Genomic DNA, 21,808 nt, shown 5'->3' with positions numbered 1-21,808 from the left:
AACCAGACCCAGACAAAAGGTACTGCTAGCAATTTCTAAGTTATCTCCAGAGTGCTGTAGTGTTGAAAGAGTCAATTTCTTTCAATTCTCATCTTCTAATAGGAAATAAACTGTATCAGATTTTTGCTAAATTATGTTAGAGTTGCTGATGTAGCAGTTTATCATGAAAGAACATTGTCTTACACGTGATACTTTCTCCCTGTCGGGAAAATAAATATTTTTAGTAGCATGGGAAACTAAAAGGAAGATTTAAAAAAAAACTGCCCAATAGCCCAAACTCCAGACAGTATTAAACCATTCCTTTCCTCCACAAATCATTTTTGTTGCAGGTGGCATTCTTTAAAAACCTTCCCTCTTTTTCCACTTTCTTGAGTCTTCCCACTCCATGCAGTATCCCCAACCAAAAGGCAAGCAAGGGAACCTACTTCCATATCCGCACTACTAAAACTTCAAAACACAGAAGGGTCCAAATGAGATTTAGGGTGGCTAATCGTTGTAACGGGAAGTCTCAACTCTGTTCAATAACTTCTCTACAATCACTAACACAGTATGTGGAGATTCACACTGCAAACAGGTGTTTTCTTTCATAGTACAAGGCATGTAATGCCAACACTCTCAGCTACCAGAGTCATATCAATTTACTAAACAAGTAAAAGTAATAATTCCTTATCTTTTAAAAACAAGTCACAGACACTGTACAGCATAATCCAAGTAACATTTAATCTTCAGTGTAATATAATTCTTTGTGCCTAGGCATTTGTACCTTCAACAGGAAATTCCATCAACGCTATCAGAAAAGGACAAAAACACTATAGTCTTTGTGGTTTGGTTTTGTTTTTAAAAAGGAGACCAAAGTTTAATCTGGGTTCCAGCAATATCAGTAAATTTGTGAAAACACCGACAATGAATACAGACTAAACATTTTCCAGCCTTTGCTCTTTAATATCCTGTACATATTTACTCAAAATTGATTTACGTTATTCTAAACTCAGTTTACTTCATCAGCAAATTGAACTATCAAAGCAGCCCACCTATTCTTCTATGGATGGACTGCTTCACTTTGTTTGAAGAATGCAATGTGTTAGAACCCAAACATTTTAGATTCAACTCAAAGGAATATTTGCTTGTAGTAAACTCAAATGGTACTTGCCTAATCTGGCATATTTCTTACAATTGACTGATGTACTGTATCAAATTTTACCAGAACTACCAAACATTTTAGATCTATTCTTGCATGCTGCCTCACAGGCAACATTTATATTTACAGACGTTTCTTGTGACAAACTTACATTATTCTTTATGTAGCAATACTACTGACAATTTGTAACTTGCTCACTGTCAAATGAATAAAATCTCCATTCACATTTGTACTGTGCTCTTTAGTTCTAATTCAGTTTGGATCATATATTTTGTATTTGGATGAATTGGATAACTTGTGAAAACTTTTCAAAGCAAGGACCAATTCTTTTGCTGCTACTGTTTTTGGTTAAGAACAGTGCATGAAGATTCCATTACTTCAGAACAGAATCATTACAAGATAAAACTCAGATTAAGAAATTGCATGTCTTGAAAATGAAATGCATGTGGCTAAGAAACCTTTCATTGAGGGCTTCATAATGTACGAAGAAACAGATACAACAGCTGCTATTTCTCAATTTGTATCACTGAATTATATTACAAAAAGTAAGCAACAGTACAGCATTTTTCAAATACTACACTTCCAGTTTCACAAATTTGAAAACAGCCAACTCCCATGTGAACTTGCTGAGATGAAAATTCTAGGTGATAAGTAGGACTGTGTGTGATCTAAAATCTTAAGTTTCAAGGTGTGCCCTAAGGCTATTAATTTCCAACAGCTGATATTGCAACACTGGAATAACCAAAATTCTATTGAATATATAAATTAATGCTCATCATGATTCCAGCCAGAATAAGTGCGCATTTTTCCATTTTCTTCTCTTGTCTATTCTACTATGTACTGACTCTTAAGTAGGAAAGTGATTGGCAATCTCAGCTCTGAAAAAGGGAGCCACAGCTAACAGTTCATATGGATCCACAAAGTCTGAACAGGCAGTGTAACCAGAATTTGCATTAAAAATCTGGGAAATGTTGCGCCTTATTAAACTTAGGAGGAAGAAAAAAAAAAGACTAGGTCCATAGTATAGAACGCCACCAGTATGAAAAGAGATGGGGCCAAACAGAAAGTAGTGATAACATATCAATTTTGAATTTAAAAAGTCTGAAATTTGTAAAAAGACTGAAAGAAGAGTCCAGGGAAAGAGTAAGTTAGAGAAGGGGACTGCTTGATGAATATTGCCATGCAGGCCCCCACCTGCCAAGAATGAGGCACTTTAATTTTGCCACATGGACATTAAATTTAAAATTGCTGCTGGGAAGAGGAGAAGGCCTATGACAAGGGGTTGTCAGGCCTCTGGCTGGAAGGACATTTTTGCATATTAACAGAGCGCGTTCGGAACAAAGGAGCTATCCTCTGCTCCAATACAATCCACAAACAGACGCGGTCAAACCAGTTCGTCACATGACTAACCTGCTTGGCAGTCCGGGTTTTTTTTCAGAATTGTACAGTTTGAACTGAGTCTGCAGAAAGCTGTTTGCTCCTGGATTGAAAAGACCTCTCCTGGCTGGCTCACCACAGCCTCTCCTGTCTGCTCCCATCTCTTTCTCATGGAACTCCAAAAACCCACTGAAGACACATGAACCCCAAGAGAGAAGTCTCCTAGTGAACAAGGTTTAAGAATAATACTGCGCCCCAACGAAAAGCAAGATCTACCTACAATCAAGGACTCTACAGCGAGCTTGAAGCACAGTAACAAAAAATCCTCTTCAGAGATTGCCCCAAACATTTGCACTTTATTTCCTTCTGCTCTTTCTGTCCCTATCTGCATGTGTGTATCACGTATGCATGCTAGCGTGGGCGCGGCGTGTATCCGTAGGCGTTAACCAGATTAGAGTTTACGTTTGATAAATTTCACTTTTCTTCTTTAAATCTGAGAAAACCTGCTGTGCTGGTTTCTTTGCCTTATAATTGGAAAGCAGTGAACAAGAACTCACCAAAGGGGTGCTAAAAACATGCTGTGTTTAAAATTAAACCCTGTTACAGTAAGACTAGGTGAAGGCTGACAGGGAACCTAGACCTCTTTCTCACCTGGTCGTAACAATATTGATTTTAAGCAAGGATCAAAAGAGGATAAAGAGTTCATAATATAGTTTATTTGGAGCTTATGAATAAGAGGAAAGTTCAAGAGCGCTGACCGTCACAGTAATGATAAAATAAAGACTGGTGTGAGGTTGGAAGATAAAAGGTGAGACACAAACAAGCTTTTCCTTGTATCTGGCCCAAGAATGAGAGGGGTGCTACAAGGGCCTCTCAGATATGAGAACAGTATTCAAGTCGTAGGCTTGAGCCTTAGAGAGTTGTTGAGTAAAATGTAAGAATTTGTGACCAAAATGAAAACCGAGCTTCTTGGAGGCAGCTTTAGCAATCGAGCAGATATTGGGGTTCTCGCACATTTGACAATTTCAGATTAAATTAGATTTGCACATTAATATTTGTTCCATACTCCATAAGACGCTGGTATGGAAATATTTTGTTGCTATTTCACATTAGAAGATACTAAAATTATCTCAATAATAGTAGAAAATAGAGGGGGAAAAGGGAGGGAGGAGCTTAAAACAATTATTACTGGATAAAAAGTACTAGGCAAAGTCATGGAACTAAAGGCTGACAAGTCTCCTGGACGCGATAGCCTACATTCTAGGGTCTTAAAAGAAATGGCTGCGGAGATAGTGGATGCATTGGTTGTAATCTTTGAAAATTCCCTATTCTGAAGAGGTTCTAGCAGAATGGAAAACTGTAAATGTAATGCCTCTATTCAAGAAAGGAGGGACACAGAAAGCAGTTATCTATAGACCAGTTAGCCTAACAACTATCATTGGGAATGTCTTAGAATCCATTAATAAGGAAGTAGTAGCAGAACATTTAGAAAATCTTAATATAATCAAGCATTGAGTCAATATGAAAGGGAAATCATGTTTGACAAGATTATCAGCGTTCTCTGAGGTTGTAACAAACAGGGTGGATAAAGAGAAACCAATAGATACAGAGTATTTGGATTTCCAAAAGGCATTCGACAAGGTACTGCTTAAAAGGTTGCTGTACATGGTTAAGAACTCATAATACTGGGGGCAATATATTAGCACAGATAGAGGATTGGAAAACAGAAAAGAGAGTGTGGTGTTAAACAGGTTATATTCAGGTTGGCAAACTGCAACTAGTGCAGTGCCGCAGGGATCAGTGCTGGGACCTCAACTATTTACATCAATGACTTGGATGAAGGGACCAAGTTTACTGTATCCAAATTTGCTGACAATACAAAGATAGGTGGGAAAGCGAGTTGTGAGGAGGACAAAGTCTGCAAAAGTACTTAGGTTAAATGAGTGGGCAAAAATTTGGCAGATGGAGTGCAATGTGAGGCTATCCACTTCAGTAGGAAGAATAGAAAAGCAAAATATTATTTAAATGGAGAGAGACTACAGAATACTGTAGTACAGAGGGATCTGGATGTCCTTGTGCATAAAACATAAAAAGTTAGTATACAGGTATAGCAAGTAATTAGGAAGGCGAATGGAATGTTGGCCTTTATTGCAAGGAGGATGGAGTATAAAAGTCTTACTACAACTATACAGGATGTTGATGAAATCACACCTAGAGTACTGCATACAGTTTTGGTCTTATTTAAGGGAGGGATATATTTGCCTTGGAGGCAGTTCAGAGAAGGGTCACTAGGCTGATTCCTGGGATGATGGGGTTATCTTATGAGGAAAAGTTGAGCAGGTTGGGCCTATATGCATTGCAGATTAGAAGAATGAGAGGTGATCTTATTAAGACATATAAGATTCTGAGGGGGCTTGACAGGGTAGATGCTGGAAGCATATTTCTCCTCAGGGGGCATGGTTTCAGAATAAGGGGTTGTCTAATTAAGACACATGAGGAGGAATTTCTTCTCATGAATCTTTGGAATTCTCTACCCTAGAGAACTGTGGAGGCTGAGTCTGAATATGTTCAAGGCTGAGAGGACAGATTTTTGAAATACAGAAATACCTCGCACAACACATTTGCGTTATAACATTGTTTTTCAATTAGGAAACACTTTTCGCACAATGCGGAATGCGCCCATTATAATGCTGTTCTGAGCGGTCAGTTGATGATGAACAACAATATAGGTACTTGCTGCGCAGCTGAGCGGTACGGGAATTGTGGGTCTACGCATGGAAGAATACAGTATACCACGTATCCTGATCTCATCTCTGTTCTTTGTCCCGCCGTCTTTACAGTGTGCATGTCATTGTACAGATCTTGCCAAACTTTGTGATTTATCCTGCTCTATGGGTGCCATCCATTGAAATCATGAGAGCTAAGTGACCAACAGCTGATGAGTGTTTCTATGAACAAGAACCGAAGGAAATCTATTTCGTTGGAGGTTAAATTGGATGTAATAGACAGATATGAGAAAGGTGAATGCTGCCAACATTGGACAAGCTTTCTGTCTAGTCAATCAACATTAAGGACAATCTGTGAAAATGCAGGTAAGATTAAAGGAGGTGGCAAAAGTATGACCCCTTGAAGTACAACAAACATAATGGAAAATATGCAAAGACTGTTGAGTACCTGGATTGAACACCAAAATCAACAAAATGCACCCCTAAGCTTGCTCGTCATACAGGAGAAAGTTAAAAGCTTGTACGAAGACTTGATGAAAGAACCTGGTGCAAACAAAACAAAATCTTGTTGCAGCAAGTCATGGGTGGTTCAAACGCTTTAAGAGATGCAGTAATTTGCATAATATTAAAGTAACTGGTGAAGCTGCTGCTACTAGCAAAGCAGCTGAAAATTTCCCCAAACTCTCAGAAGAAATTATTGAAGATGGCGGCTATACTGCTAAGCAGGTGAATGTTGACGAGACCGGTCTTAACTGGAAAGATATGCCATCAACAACATACATCTCCAAAGAAGAAAAAATGCGCCTGGATTTAAATCTGCTAAAGATCATTGCACTCTCCTGTTTGGTGGAAATGCTAAAGGTGACAAGTTAAAACCATTAATGGTGTAACATTCGAAGACACCGAGAGTGTTAAGGGGTTATTCAAAAGGAACATCTTCCTGTTATCTGGCGATTGAACACTAAAGGCTGGATGACGGCATATTTTCCTAGAATGGTTTACTGTTCACCTTCACAAAGAACTGCAAGAATACTACGCAAGAGAAAATCTACCTTCAAGATTCTCCTGATTCTTGATAATGCTCCCGGTCATCCTCCAAACATTGTTGATCTTTCAGAGAATATTAAAGTTATTCTCTTACCACCCAACACGACGTCCATGATCCAACCCATGGATTAGTGTGATAGCTGCATTCAAGGCATATTATTTACGCTGAACCTTTGCCAAATTAATTAAGGCAACAGATGGTGAAGGGAAACCCACAATTAAGGAGTTTTGGCATGCCTTCAATATCAAGGATGCTATCGATATCATTGAAGAGTCGTGGGCTGAATTATCATCTGCCTGCATGAATGGGGTTTGGTGAAAATTGCGGCCTGAAATGTGTTCGCGACTTTAGGGGCTTCCGGACGGTCAAGGCGTGACCAAAGTGAGACGTCAGATCATCAGGTTAGCCAAAGAGGTTGGTTTTGAGGAGGTGGAGGAGGCTGACATGGAGTTGATTGCATCACACAACGAGGAATTGTCGAATGAAAAGTTGGCACAACTGATGAGTAACGAGAGAAGGAATGCTGATGTTGCACCTGCTGCTCACATATTGACGACCAAGAAATCGTCAAAAGCTTTCCACCATGTTGAGCAAGCACTGGCAATCTTTGATAAAGATGATGCAGTTCCAAAGTAGCCAGACTAAAGAAATGACGCTATGCATTGCTATCGTGAGCTTTACAAACAAAAAATGGGACCAGCAACACAATTGTCACTTGATAAACTTATAAAATCCACTAAAAAGATATCCTCAAGTGATCATCCTGATGTTCCCAGGCCTTTGACCTGCAAAGGAGAAGATGCACAGTCCCATATGTTCCATCTTCATTATCAGTTGATGATCCTGATGACCCTACGCCTTCGACGCCCCCCCCCCCCCAATAACTCCACCACTCACCCTCTCCACCCCACCCACCATCATTTCCGGTTAGTGAAATTTTGTTGCAGTAATAATTGTTACATGTAGTATCTCCAGCCTCTCTCAACCTACACCTTTTCCATTATTTCTTACGGGTATTTGTTTTTGCCAATACATTTTCACTTAACGTGGCATTTTCTAAGAACGCATCTACTGTTTTAAATGAGGAATTTCTGTATGGGGAGTCAAGGTTATGGGGAACAGACAAGAAAGTGGCATAGAGGGCAAGTTCAGATCAGCCATGATCTTCGTGAATGATGCAGTAGGCTCGAGGGGCCGTATGGCATACTCCTGCTCCCATTTATTTTCTTACAGTATGAAAATCTCTTGGTATAGTGCTTAAAAACAAACAAATAAGAAAAACTGACCAGAAAAATGGGAAGCTCCGTCATAACTGAACAGTGTGCAGACTTGCAAATCGATATAAAAGGCGTATGAAAAAATAAACACATTAAGCATTACTCCATTGTAATATTATCTTTATATTCTCATCAGACTATACTATTCACCATCACTAGGCATGGAATATAATCTGGGACCTTCTAGCTTGCATGCTTTAATACTAGTCCAAGTAATGCCTTTACTCATGTTCCAAATCACTCAACTTTGTACTGCCACAACCAAAAGATTTTACCAATTTTGCCTGTAATCCCATGAGTGAATTGCAACCGAAAGGTCAGTTGTACACAGGGGCAACCTACTTACTCCAACAGACAAATGACTATAAATGAGGAAAGTTAAATGATATGAAATTGAAGGTAGAGATAAAACACTGTAAATTCATCAACAATTCTTTTGTTTCATTATCTACATTTACAAGTGGGAAGGGGATGAGTAGTTGTTAAATCAATTTCAAGGTAAGTCTTATGCTGTCTGCATACATGCTGTGAAGCACGATATAAATAAAAATACTTCATAATAGTGGAATTACTGCTTCCTAAATGTAACCATGTTATTTCAGGTGCCCATTTTTAAGGTTTATGTGAAATTATTTAGCAATTTTACCCTAAGACACAGATGATTCAATTTACTTACATATTCCTGTGCAAAATCAATAAGGTTTTGAAGATCTATGTCATCCCTATAAGCTTGAACATTTTTGTTGATAAATAAATTGAGCTGGTCCTTGATCCAGTCCTTGAAGACAAATGCTAGTATCCCCGTCGTCAACTCCAAGAAGAAAATTAGACCTAAAAATACTGAAAACTGAAAAATAAAATTTTCAATACAATGCATCTTATACCAAAATTTACTGTAAATTCAGAAGTGTGGCATGTTTACTCAGATGGCACACCATTTCCACAATTAAATTTTCAAAATATCAGAACATCTGGATTATTTTTATAACAAACTATTTCTTTTTATTGTATTTGCTATATTACTGAAATCGAAAATATAAACATGGTGGAATTGCTCCCCAAAATTAAGATAATGAGCCAAGTTCACCAAAATGCTCCTTGCTCAACTACCGTCCCTTCTCCGTGTGTTCATAGAACTGATTTTGGAAATTGTCACATCATAAATCCAATGAAAATGTATTTAATGAACTGAAAATATAAACGTAAACTGAAACAAAGTACATAATTTATTTCAAATTTAGCACCTTTACTTTTAAAAAATGCTTTTATTTATAAACTTACACTATAGGGGCGGCACAGTGGCGCAGTGGTTAGCACCGCAGCCTCACAGCTCCAGCGACCCGGGTTCAATTCTGGGTACTGCCTGTGTGGAGTTTGCAAGTTCTCCCTGTGTCTGCGTGGGTTTCCTCCGGGTGCTCCGGTTTCCTCCCACATGCCAAAGACGTGCAGGTTGGTAGGTAAATTGGCCATTATAAATTGCCCCTAGTATAGGTAGGTGGTAGGGAAATATAGGGACAGGTGGGGATGTGGTAGCAATATGGAATTAGTGTAGGATTAGTATAAATGGGTGGTTGATGGTCGGCACAGACTCGGTGGGCCGAAGGGCCTGTTTCAGTGCTGTATCTCTAAAAACTATACTTGCCCCGTTGACATTTCCACATATCGAAAGGCTAACTATCCAATCTATAGAACTGAAAGTGGTTTCATCCTCATGTTAATAAAACCAACCTGCATATATTATATTTCATTTATTTTACCAGAAGGAAGGGGGAAAATTGTATTATTTCTTTTGAGCAATTTTGTTAGCCAATAGCAATTATGTGACCCATTTGAATTGTTAGGGTTGGTGTTCGGAAATGCTAGTGACACTTTTTGGCAATCTCATTGGACAAGTGTTAGCGCCACTTTCTAGCAGCTTATAGGATTGCCGAAGGAATACAACAGACCAGGTCATTCCATGTGAAGCTGATGTGACTTCGGACAAAAGCTAGTAAAAGCGAAACAGATGCCGGAGGATCTCCCTATCTTACACATTTATACCTTTAATGTCTTATGTTTCCTGAATGATTCTTTAATGCTTTACTGTGGTGATCTGTTAGATCATCCAATCATTACCCAACTGATAGACCCTCAGAGTGTTGGCCTTTCTTCCCCTTCACAATGACCCTTTAACTGATCCTATTAATAAGCTTGTCTGCCTTATTTTTTAGTTCTGAAGGTACTTACTTAAAATACAGTCTCTATCTTCCCACAAATTCAAATTGACCATCTGCATGATTCTAGCTTTTCGTTTTTGTTTCACATTTTCAGCATTTGCAATACTTTTTTTTTTAAATTCCCTTGCGATCTTGTTCCCTAAATCACACCATATTTGAACTCGATTCTTAACAGTTTGGTGAATAGAGTCTTTACTTTGTTTGTCACCACAAACCTTTAGCAAGTGATTATATGGCCTCCCACCAAAATTATGCTCTTGACCGGTTCCCGAAATCATTAATGTCCTGGTTGATGAGTCATCCATTGACATTTTCCATAAGCTCAAGGATTTCAGATAAGTCTATCCTCTCCCAATTTTGATTCTCTACACGATGTAGGAACATGAATAGGTCATTCAGCCTCTTGAGCCTATTCTGCCATTCAATTAGATCATGGCAGATTTGTACCTCAATGCTATTGACCTGTCTTTGCTCCATTTCCCTTGATAATGTTTACTTAACAAAAATTGATCTATATGTCTTAAATTTCAACTGAATACCTACAGGCTTTTGGGGAACGAGGGTTCTAGATTTTCACTACTCTTTGGTGAAAAACTGATCCTGATTTATCACCTAAATATCCTGGCTCTAATTGTCTCTTCGTTCTGGATTCCCCCCACCAGTGGAAATAGATTCTCTGTATCTACTCTACTGAATCTGTTAATCATTTTAAAGATCTCAAATAAATCATTCCTTAACCTTCCCATTCAAGGGAATACAAACCAAGTTTATATAACATCTTTTATTCATCAAACAACCATATCTACTCTTTTCCTATGATGCTTCCTTCAGACTTGATACCCACAGTGTTCAGTGTCTGCAGTACACACTCAGGTGAATCACTGAATTTTAATCTTTACAAATGGGGCAATGAAAGTCTTGTTTCTTGCGTCTCTAAAGTAACCATTTCCTATGACCTTGCTTTCCCCTCTTTTGCAAATGTTTAATTGCTTCTCAACACTTTGTAACTTTCTATAGTGTCCAAATTCATGCCAAAACTTGGAATTTTACTAGCAAAGCAGGAGAAGCTCTTAAAGCACCTTCTCAGCACTACTGGACAGAATACAAGAACCTTGTAACCCAGATGGGTAAGTCATGTCTCTCTCCCCCAAATATAGCTTTTCTTGTTTTCCTCTACCTCATCAATACTATGGTCAGCAAGTGTTTGAACTTTTCTTTTGCATTCCTTCCGTTCCAAATATTAGAAGCTCCAAGCTCTTCCTCTTCCCTACATCCAAACAGAGTTTGTGTAGTAGACCGTGAGCCTCGAGTTTAAATACATTCTTTCGCTGAACCTCTGCCTGCATGGGTGTACGCAAAAGTCCTATGACAGAATCTGAACAATGGGAGAGTTTTAATGCTGTCCAGGCCAATGTTTATCCCTCAACTAACACGACTAAAAGATTACCTGTTCATTGTTCTTTGTTGCATGCAAATTGACTGCAGCATCTGCCTACATTACAACTTAAAAACTACCTAATAGGTTGTGATGAGCTTGTGGTGCCCAGAGAACAAGACAGACACTATATAAATGCAAGTTCTTTCCTGGTAGGCGAAATTAGTTTCTTTTGCTCAAAAACTTTGAATTAAACCAGAAATTCAAATTAGATAATTAACAAAAACTGCAATTTTTTCTCCAATTAAGTGATTTTTGAATAAAGAGTACGCTGCAACAGTTCCAATTCTACTAAATGCGATCTTTTTCCCTTAATTACAAAAAAAGTGTATACGCCAAACAATATTGTCTACAGCTACATAAACAAGACCAATGGGATAAACTTCATACTTGTGTAGATTACTTTTGAAGGCAAGAACTGTAGCAGAGTTAAACAAATCTTAATGAGTGTTAAATTTTGTGATACAAGATCACAAAATTATAAACTATCGAAGTGATGATAATTGGAAAAGCCATCTGTCCATTATTTTGTTCTCATGACACCCTCACTCATGGTAAACAGTGCATTGATACAGTGATGTATAACAGACTGTTCTAAAGCAGTAATAAAGCATGATTGAGATAATGTTGAGCAACTGTATTAGTTTCCCACACTTGATTCTTGGTGTCATCTTAAACTCTTCAATGCACTGCTGCTTTTTAAACATACTGCAGACTGTGCTTCCTACAAATAACATACTAAAGGATTATTTCTCACTAAATCTGCAATAATATTATAATCGTCATAAGTCAAGGATATGGAACATAACCGTTAGCGTCAAACACCTGCTGTTAGTAGGAAATAAAACCAAAAACAGGGAAAATTCAAAAAAGTTGAAAATGTAAACAATAAGAGAACAACGTTTTTTGAAAACTATTTTTCCCCACAGGGAACAAACACAAACTGACGAAAACAAAATACGCAAATGCTGGAAAGCAAACAAAAATAGACAATGCCGGGAAAACTCAGCAGGTCAGGCAGCATCTATGCAGAAAATAAAACTAATGTCTCAGGAATAATGCTTTGTCAAAACAATAAACTGGCACCCTTCCTTAAAAGCAATGTTAGGTTGAATGTTGCTTTACATATCATCTATTTTGTTGGTTTATTGCAGACAGCAGTCCGACATCAGCACCAAACTACACAAAGTAAGTCTGAGTGCACAATACCACAAGACATATTGGGCTGTACTTCCTCTGGCAACATATCATGTCTTTGGGCTGCACTACTTGGGTGACTGAAATACTAACACCCATGAAAGCTAGCAAAACCTTTACTAACCTTCCTATTCTAGATCTTTTCATAGGCTACTCGCATGTGCGCGATCCAACTTCTCATAACTTCAGAAATGTCTATGTTTGTCTTGAGAGTTTTCAGTAACATGGCAAAGAAATAAAGAACAAACTACATGTCATAAACATGTAGCTTTTAGCAGCTGGGCTTATCCTATGTCAGAGTCATGGAATCATTTAGGGCCTAGGAGGCCATTCAGCCCATCGAATCTATCCTGGCTCTCCAGAGAGCAATTCAGTCCGTCCCACTCCCCTGTTCAATCCCCGTAGCCCTTCAAGCTTATTTCCCTTAAGTGCCCAACCAATTTCTTTCTGAAATCAGTGATTGTTTCCGCTTCCATCATCCTCGTGGCAGAGTTTTCCAGGTCATTACCACTCACTGCTTAAAAAAAGTTCTTCCTCACATTCCTCCTGCATCTCTTGTCCAAAACCTTCAATCTGTTCCCCCTAGTCCTTGCACCATCAGTTAATGGGAATTGTCTAACTTATCTAAGCCTGTCATAATCTTGTACATCTCCATCAAATGTCCCCTCAATCTCCTTTGCTCCAGGGAGAACAACTCCAGCTTTTCCAACCTAACCTTTTAACTAAAATTCCCCCATCCCTAAAACCATTCTGGCAAATCTCTTCTACACCCTCTCAAGGACCTTCACATCCTTCCTAAAGTGTGGTGACCTGAACTGGATGCAACACTCTAGTTGGGGCCTCATCAGAGTTTTATAAAAGTTCAGCATAACTTCCTTGCTTTTGTACACAATTCCTCTATTTATGAAGCCCAAGATCCCATATGCTTTGCTAATCACTCTCTCAATATGTACTTCCACCTTCAAAGATCAGTGCACATGCACCCCTAGGTCCCTCTGTTCCTACACACGGTTTGTAACTGTGCCATTAAGCCTATATTGCCTCACCTTTTCCCTTTTGCCAAAATGCATCACCTCACGTTTTGTCTGCATTAAATTCCATCTGCCACTTGTCTGCCTGGTGCAGGCAATTTGCATCATTCTCACAGTTTGCCACTCCAAGTTTGGTATCATGAGCAAATTTTGAGATTCTGCTCTGCATTCCAAGATTCAAGCAAAAAAAAAAGAGCAGTCATCCTAGCATGGACACTTGGGTATCAACACTGTCTACTATCATCCAGTCTGAAAAACAATCATTTACCACAACTCACTTTTCTGTCCTTAAGTCAATGTTTTTATCCAAATGGACACTGACCTCCCTATTCCAAGAGCCTCAATTTTGTTAACAAGCCTTTTATGTGGTACTTCATCAAATACTTTCTTAAAATCCATATAGAAAACATCCACCGCATTCCCTTCATCGAAAAATTAAATTAGTTTGTCAAGCATAATCTGCCTTTTACAAATCTGTGCTGGCTATCCTGAATTAATTCAAATCTCTCGAAGTGCCTGTTGATTTTTTTCCCTGATTATGGTTTCTAAAACCTTACCCACCACTGATGTTAAACTAACTGGTCTGTAATTGCTAGGACTGTGCTTACACCCTCCACTCTCCAATTCTCTGGCACCATCCCCATATCTAGTGAAGATTAGAAGATTACGGCAAGCCCTTCTGCTATCGCTACCCCAACTTCCTTGCGCAACCTGGGATGTAAGCCATCCAGACCAGGTGACCTATCTACCCTAACCATAGCCAGCCTTTCCAATATCTCCTCGCTCTCAATTTTTACCCTATCCATTGCCTCTACTCCCTCCGCTTCTACCGATAGTCAAATTCCTCTTCCTTAATGAGTACTTTGTATTGGTGTTTATTAAGTATTCTAGTCTTGCCCTGTACCTCAAAGGATGTCCTTTGTCCCTAGTATACCTCTTACTACTGGCTTACCTTTATTGCTAGGGGGTTGGAGTTTAAAAATAGGGAAGTCTTATTACAGCTGTACAGGATGTTGGCGAGTACAGTTTTGGTCCCCGTATTTAAGAAAGGATATACTAGCATTGGAGGCAGTTCAGAAAAGGTTCACTAGGCTAATTCCTGGGATGAAGGGATTGTCTTATCAAGAACGGCTAAACAGGTTAGGCCTTTATTCATTGGAGTTTAGAAGAATGAGAGGTGATCTTATTGAAACATTTAAGATTCTAAGGGGGCTTGACAGGGTAGATGTTAAGAATATGTTTCCACTGGTGGGGGAATCTCGAACTAGGGGACATAGTTACAGAATAAGGGGGCAGACATTTAAAACTGAGACGCGAAGGAATTTCCTCTGAGGGTGGTGAATCTCTGGAATTCTCTACCTCAGAGTTGTGGAGGCTAGGTCACTAATAGTATTTGAGGAGGAAGTAGACAGATTTTTGTAATCTCGGGGAGTCGAGGGTTATGCGGATCAGGCCCGAAAGAGGAGTTGAGGCCTGGGACAGATCAGCCATGATCTTATTGAATGTCGGGGCAGGCTTGAAGGGCTGAATGGCCTACTCCTGCTTCTTGTGTTCTTACTATTTACATGCCGGTAGAAGATTCTTGTGTACCTTTTATGGTGACTGTATTCTCATATTCTGTCTCTGCCAGTCTTATTTTCCACTTCACCTTCCCTCTTAACTTATTGTATTTGGCCTGGTTCTCACTTCAAGAATTCATCTGATATGCATCATACACGCTCTTTATTTGATCATAATCTCTTATCTCCTTCGTCATCTAAGGAGCCCTTTTTTTGGTTCCCTTACCTTTCGCTCTTGTTGCAATGTACCTAGCCTGTACCTTAGCCCAACTCATTCCCCAGCACTAGATCCAGCAATGCCTCCTTCCCAGCTAGGCCGAGAACATACTGATCAAGGAAGTTCTCCTGAACAAAATCCAGGAATTCCACCCCCACCTTTCCCTTTACTCTAAAATTATCCCACTCGATATTTGGGTAATTAAAGTCCCCCAGTATCACCACTTTGCAGTTGTTGCATGGCTCTGAGAGTTCCCTGTAGATTTGCTCCTCTATCTCCCCAGGCCCTTAATTGGTCTTCTCCAGAATACCCCTAGTAGAGTGATTATACCCTTTTTGCTTCTCAACTCTAACCAAACGGATTCTGTCTTTGCCCCCTCAAGGACATCCCCTCTTTCCAACACTACAATGACTTCCCTAATCAGTACTGCCACCCCACCTCCCTTTTCTCCTTCTCTATCTTTTCTGAACATTTTATATCCTTGTATATTAAGCACCCAATCATCACCATTTTTAAGCCTCAATGTCTCTTAAGATGTCCAGCATTTGAAAACAATAGAGCATCATGGCAAACAAGAGTCATGTAGTTACATATCTGCAGTAGACATTCTTCCATCCAGCTCTAGCGGATAAAATTATAAAATGATTTGAACTCTTAAAAACTAAAGCTTGTAAATAACTTGGAAATAATTGTTTTGCCTTTCCTTGAATTTTTTCCTTGAATTTATCAAACTGACCAGTTCCTTCTGAGATTTGAAACTACATCAGCTTCCCATTCAAAATTAGTCTATTATTAGTGCAGAAAGGCATTCATGTTATTTTGCATTTCCCACCATTCAAATTTAAAAAGGAACTGTCAGTCATATATCTCGGAATCTGGATTATTCACCTGACAAAACTTGCCACACCATCAAAACAAGGTTGGTACAAGAATTTGAACTGCAGTGAGTTTTTAGTTGTTCATGTGCTTTGAATAGGTTCAAAAGAACAACCATTAAATCAAAACTGGATAAAAACCTCAGCCGGAATTTTACGTTACGTTGAGTGGGAGGCCCCGCCCACTAGCCGAAAAGTCAGTGGCAAGCCCGCTTCCGCCGGGCCTGGGGAGCCAGGCCGGGATTTTTCGATCCCCAGGCCCTTAATTGGTCTTGGTCAGGACTTCCACCTCCTTGAGGCAGGAAATCCCACCTAATTGGCTGGCAACTCAATCAGTGGGCCAGCAGCCCTTAGTCTCAGCAGCACCACTGGGAGCAGTGGCCATTGCTGGAACTACACCCAGTCATAGGAGGCAACAGCAAGGACGGCCCCGGAACTCAGGTAAGTTTTTCGGGCCTCATCAGGGACAATCGGCCGGACCGCGGTGACGCTAAGTGGGGAGGGGGGCAAAGTGTGGTGTGATGAGGGCAGCTGGAGCTTCAGGGGCACTGCTCCGTGGGGCACAGGGTGCCCAATCAAGAGGCACCTCCCCACCCCTTCCCCACAGCGGCTGCCTGGGGCCTTTGCCGTCCAGCCGCCGAGGGTAAAATAGCTGCGGCGGCAGGATGAGGCCCTTAAGTGGCAGTTAATTGGTGACTTAAGGGCTTTGATTGGCCTGGGGCAGGCGAGCCATTTCTTACCGCCACCACCCCACGTAAAATTGCAGCGGGAGCGGGTCGGGAACAGGCACCCCCCCCCCCCACCCCCCCATCCATTGGGGGGGGGGGGGGCGCCATAAAATTCTGGCCCTCATTTTCTACAACACAAGGAGACAAAAGGTAGCACTGCTGTATGGCTCCTTGATGCATCGGATTGTAATATTCACAACATAATGGTCAACATCTAAAGCAGTTAGCTTCTGAGCAATTTCTAAAAAATGATTCATTTTTATTTTTAAAAAATCTGTTGCTTACAATCTTATTGCTTAGAATTCCAGACAATTGTCCAAATATGTTCAAAGATGGGTGGATCAAAGTTTATAAATCATTCAATAAATACTTGGAGGAATGCCAACATGCACCATTTGGTTTTTTTCTAACTCATTTTTACAGAAAAAAATCAATTACTACCATCAAATTTGTGTTAAATTGAGAAACTACTTAAAACACAATTGTTCTTTCAAGAACTGTTGAACTTCAGATTTTTTAAAATAAAGTTATAGTTAAGAAACCACCTATTTGGTAATTTTCCAACATATTAACAGTATGTAAACATACTTACAAACTTCAACAGGAATGTATTCTCACGGAGTGCACCAATACAGCCAGCAAATCCGAGAATAAACATTACTCCGCCCACCACAATGAACAACCAGACTGGGTCAAACCCTCCCAGGTCTGTGATTGAGGAAATGTTGGAAAGCACACCCTGAAAGAGAGAATATTGCATAACATTATTATTCAAAGATATACTAACATTCTAACTAGCTTTGGATTATCCTACATTTTACGCTTGACTTTTCGTTTCAAAAAACAATAAAAAGAGAAAGTCAGGATGGGAATGGGCCACTAAGGGACAGTCAGAATAAAATCATAAGCAGCAATAGCAAAATGGCAGAAATATTAAATAGTTATTTTGCTTCAGTATTTACCAGGGAGACAGATCAGATGGACATGACACCTAAAGATGAGATTAGAAATTATATAACTGCATTTAAAATAAAGAAATATTAAATTAACTAATTTAACTCAGAGGATAAAACTCCTGGCCCGGATGGATTGCATTTGCACATTTTAAGAGATTGCAGGGGCAATATTACACATGTTTAATAATGTTAGAAAAAGGTGCAGTTTCAGATAAGTGGCGGAGGGCCAACTTTATACCTTTATTTAAACAGGGAGATAGAACATGTCCAGAGAACTATAGGCCAGTCAGCTTAGACTTAGTAGCAAAAATTGTATCCCTAATAGTGAAGAAAGCATAAAAATATCTAGAAACCAAAAATACAATGATGAATAGCAAACATGGATTTCAAAAGGAAATGTCTTGACCAACATAACTGAATTCTTTGAAGAGGTAAGAGAGTGTAGACAGGAATAATGCAGAAGATGTAATCTAGATTTTTAAAGGCATTTGATAAGCTCCCACAGGAATAAGGTCAGAGTATGCAGAGTCAGGGGACAAGCCCCAGAATGAATAGCTAGCTGGCTGCAGGCAGACAGCAGAATGTAGTGGTAATGGATACAAATTCAAAGTGGCAGAAGGTAGGAAGTGGGATCCCACGAGGATCAGTGCTAGGACCACTGTTGTTCACAATTTATATTAATAATTTAGACTTTGGAATCAAAAACAATTTCTAAACTTGCAGACAACACCAAATTCAGATTTGTTTAGTTTTATTATTCCTATTATTTAATTTTTAACTTTATCCCCCTAGATCAAAAGGGATGTTCATGCATGCAGAAGCATGTAGCAACAAGGATGATCCCAAGTACTGATGTTCAAAATCCGGAATCCGGCACAGTCTCCGCCCCAAGGTTGCCGGATTCTGGACATCAGACCTGTAGGGTAAAGGGCAGAGAGGTGCAAGAGTTTCCACAGTAGATTCCCAGTCCAACGAGGAAGGAGACATCGCTGGACCTGGTTCTGGGGAATGAGGTGGGTCAGGTGAATCAAATGTCAATAGGGGAACATTTAGGGGACAGCGACCATAACATCGTAAAGTTTGGGTTAGCTATAAAAAAAAAAGGAGCAATCCAGAGTAAAGATAATTAATTGAGGAAGGTCCAACTTCAATGGAGCGAGAACAGAGCTGGCACAAGTAAATTGAAATCAAAGATTGGAAGGCAAAACTGTAACTGAACAATAGGCTGCCATTAAAGAGGAAATAGGGCAGGTGCAGTCAAGGTGCATCCCTATAAGGGAGAAAAGGTACGGCAAACAGATCCTCAGTTTCCTGGATGATGAAAGAGATACAGTATAAGATGAAGCAAAAAAGGGACACATGTGACAGATGTAAGTTGGACAATACAATTGACAACCAGGCTGAATATAGGAGGTATAGAGGGGAAGTGAAAAACAAACAAAAGAAGTAAAGACAGAGTATGAGAAGAGACTCACGGCTAATATGAAAAAGGAATCTAAAACTCTTCTAGGGGCAAATAAATCGTAAAAGGGTAGTAAAAGGAGGAGCGGAGCAAATTAGGGACCTAAAAGGAGATTTACACATGGAGGCAGGTGGCATGGCTAAGGTACTAAATGAATACTTTTCACATGTCTTTACCAAGGAAGAAGATGCTGCCCAAGTCATGGTGAAGGAGGTGGTAGGTGAGACACTGAATGGGCTAAAAATTGATAAACAGGAGGTATTAGATAGGCTGGCTATACTTACAGTTGATAAGTCACCAGACCGGGATGAGATACATCCAAGGATTCTTGGGGAGTAAGGGTGGAAATTGCAGTGGCACTGGCCATAATCTTCCAATCCTTCTGAGATATAGAGCAGATGCCAAAAGACTGGAGAATTGCAAATATCACACCCTTCTTCAAAAAAGGGTGTAAGGAATAAGCCCAGCAACTACAGGCCAGTCAATTTCACCTCAGTGGTGGAAACGCTTTTAGAATTCAGAACCAAGTTAAGAGTCACTTGGATTAGTTGAGGAAAGCCAGCATGGATATGTGAAGGGCAAATCATGCTCAAGCAAAATAAATCTGAAATAAGAACAGAAAGTGCTGGTAATACTCAGCAGATCTGGCAGCATATGTGGAGAAAGAGAAATAACGTTTCAGAACTGACGCTGCTCAGTATTACCAGCATTTTCTAAAATGTTTTTTATTTTGTGTTTAACTAACTTGTTTTGAGTTTTTTGATGAGGTAACAGAGGGTTGATGAGGGTAATACAGTTGGTGTGGTGCAGATGGACTTCCAAAAGGCATCTGATAAAGTGTCATGTAACAGGCTTGTTAGCAAAGTTAGAACTCATGGAATAAAAGGGAAAGTATCAGCATGGATGCGAAATTGGCAGACAGGGAAGTAGTTGTGAACGGTTTGTTTTGGTGTGGAGGAGTCATACAGGTGGAGCTCCCCAGAGGTCAATGCTAGGACCCCTGCTTTTCTTGATATATATTAATGACCTAGACTTGAATGTACGGGTACAGTTTCAAAATTTGTGGATGACACACAACCTGGAAGAATTGTGATCGGAGTAGGCTGGTGATAAACTTCAAGAGAACATAGACAGACTGGTGGAATGGGTGGACAAGTGACAGATGAAATTTAATGTTGAAAAGTGTGAAGTGATTCATTTTGGTAGGAAGAATGAGAAGAGGCAACATAAATTAAAAGGGTACAATTCTAAAGGCATTTCAGGAGCAGAGGGACCTGGGGATATATATGTGCACAAACCATTGACAGAGCAGGACAGGTTGAGAAAGCAGTTAATAAAGCATATGGGATCCTGGGCTTTATTAATAAGGGGATAGAGTACAAGAACAAAGAAGTTATGATAAACTTGTATCAAGCACTGGTTTGGCCTCAACTGGAATACTGTGTCCAGTTTGGGCACCACACTTTAGGAAGGATGTGAAGGCATTAGACAGGGTGCAGAGAAGATTCACAAGAATGATTCGAGGGATGAGGAACTTAAGTTACGTGGATAGGTTGGAGAAGTTGAGGCTGCTCTCGTTCAAGATTAAGAGGAGATTTAATAGAGGTATTCAAAATTATATGTGGTATGGACAGAGCAGATAGGGAGAAACTGTTCCTACTGCCAAAAGGATCCAGAACTGGAGGATACCGATTTAAAGGTGACCAGCAAAAGAAACAACGGTGACATGAGAAAAAAAATTTTTACGCAGCGAATGATTAAAATCTGGAATGCATGCCTGAGTGTAGCGGAGAGAGATTCAATTGAGGCCTTCAAAAGAGAATTGGATAATTATCTGAAGAGATTAAAAATTGTAGGGCTGCTGGGAAACAGCAGGGGTGTGGGACTAGGTGAACTGCTCTTGCTGACTGACAGCACAGACGCGATGGGCCGAATGGCCTCCTTCATTCTGTATCTATGAAGGATTCCTCAAGCCAAATTCAGGTGAACACCTAAGGCATGCCAAAGGTTAAATGGCTAATTTGTCAGTTTTCACATGATACACTATGATTAATTACAATTAAAGAAATGTACAGTTGACACTGAAATTATAAATGTCAAAGTGGATGGCAATATAATCCTGGAAAGAGTAAGGTATCTCAAATCAGATTGTGCTCCTGGTTCTGACAGCATTCACACAAGGTTTCTCAAAGAATTAGGATGCTTACTTACATATTTAATCATGTGCTAGAGTCAGGGATTGTTCCCACAGACTGGAAGGAGGTTAATGTTGTTCCAAGAAGTCAGAACCAGATAATTTATAGGGCCATTAGCTTGATTTCAGCACATTGCTAGAAGGAATCAATAGAAATATTTTGTATGATCACCTGGACAGAGAAGGGATTATTAAAGGCTCTCAGCATGGCTTTTGGAAAAGGTCACGACTCACTAACTTGACTGAACATTTGAGGAAGTTACCAGGTTCGTGGATGACGCAAAACCAGTTGTCAATTTGTTTTCACTTTCAAAAACCTTTTAACAAGGCACCAAACTGTGGGGACAGGGACAAATAAGGGACTGTCTCCAA

At 39.7% G+C, this 21,808-nt stretch overlaps 1 protein-coding gene across 2 annotated transcripts in view; it reads right to left on the bottom strand.

The window, feature by feature from the left end:
• Positions 1-21,808, bottom strand: part of LOC137375879 (tetraspanin-17) — a 61,103-nt gene that overhangs the window by 23,664 nt on the left and 15,631 nt on the right. For both annotated transcript variants that reach the window (XM_068043496.1, XM_068043495.1), the window contains exons 3-4: positions 17,417-17,563; positions 8,243-8,413 (exon numbers count right to left, since the gene is read on the bottom strand). In XM_068043496.1, the coding sequence (XP_067899597.1) occupies positions 8,243-8,413; positions 17,417-17,563 (318 nt within the window). The remainder of the gene's footprint in view (positions 1-8,242; positions 8,414-17,416; positions 17,564-21,808) is intronic.

This window comes from Heterodontus francisci, chromosome 12 (assembly GCF_036365525.1).
Source record: "Heterodontus francisci isolate sHetFra1 chromosome 12, sHetFra1.hap1, whole genome shotgun sequence".
In the NCBI taxonomy this organism is placed as follows: domain Eukaryota; kingdom Metazoa; phylum Chordata; class Chondrichthyes; order Heterodontiformes; family Heterodontidae; genus Heterodontus; species Heterodontus francisci.
Note: the sequence above shows the minus strand (reverse complement) of the source record. Positions and strands in the feature narration are given on the sequence as shown.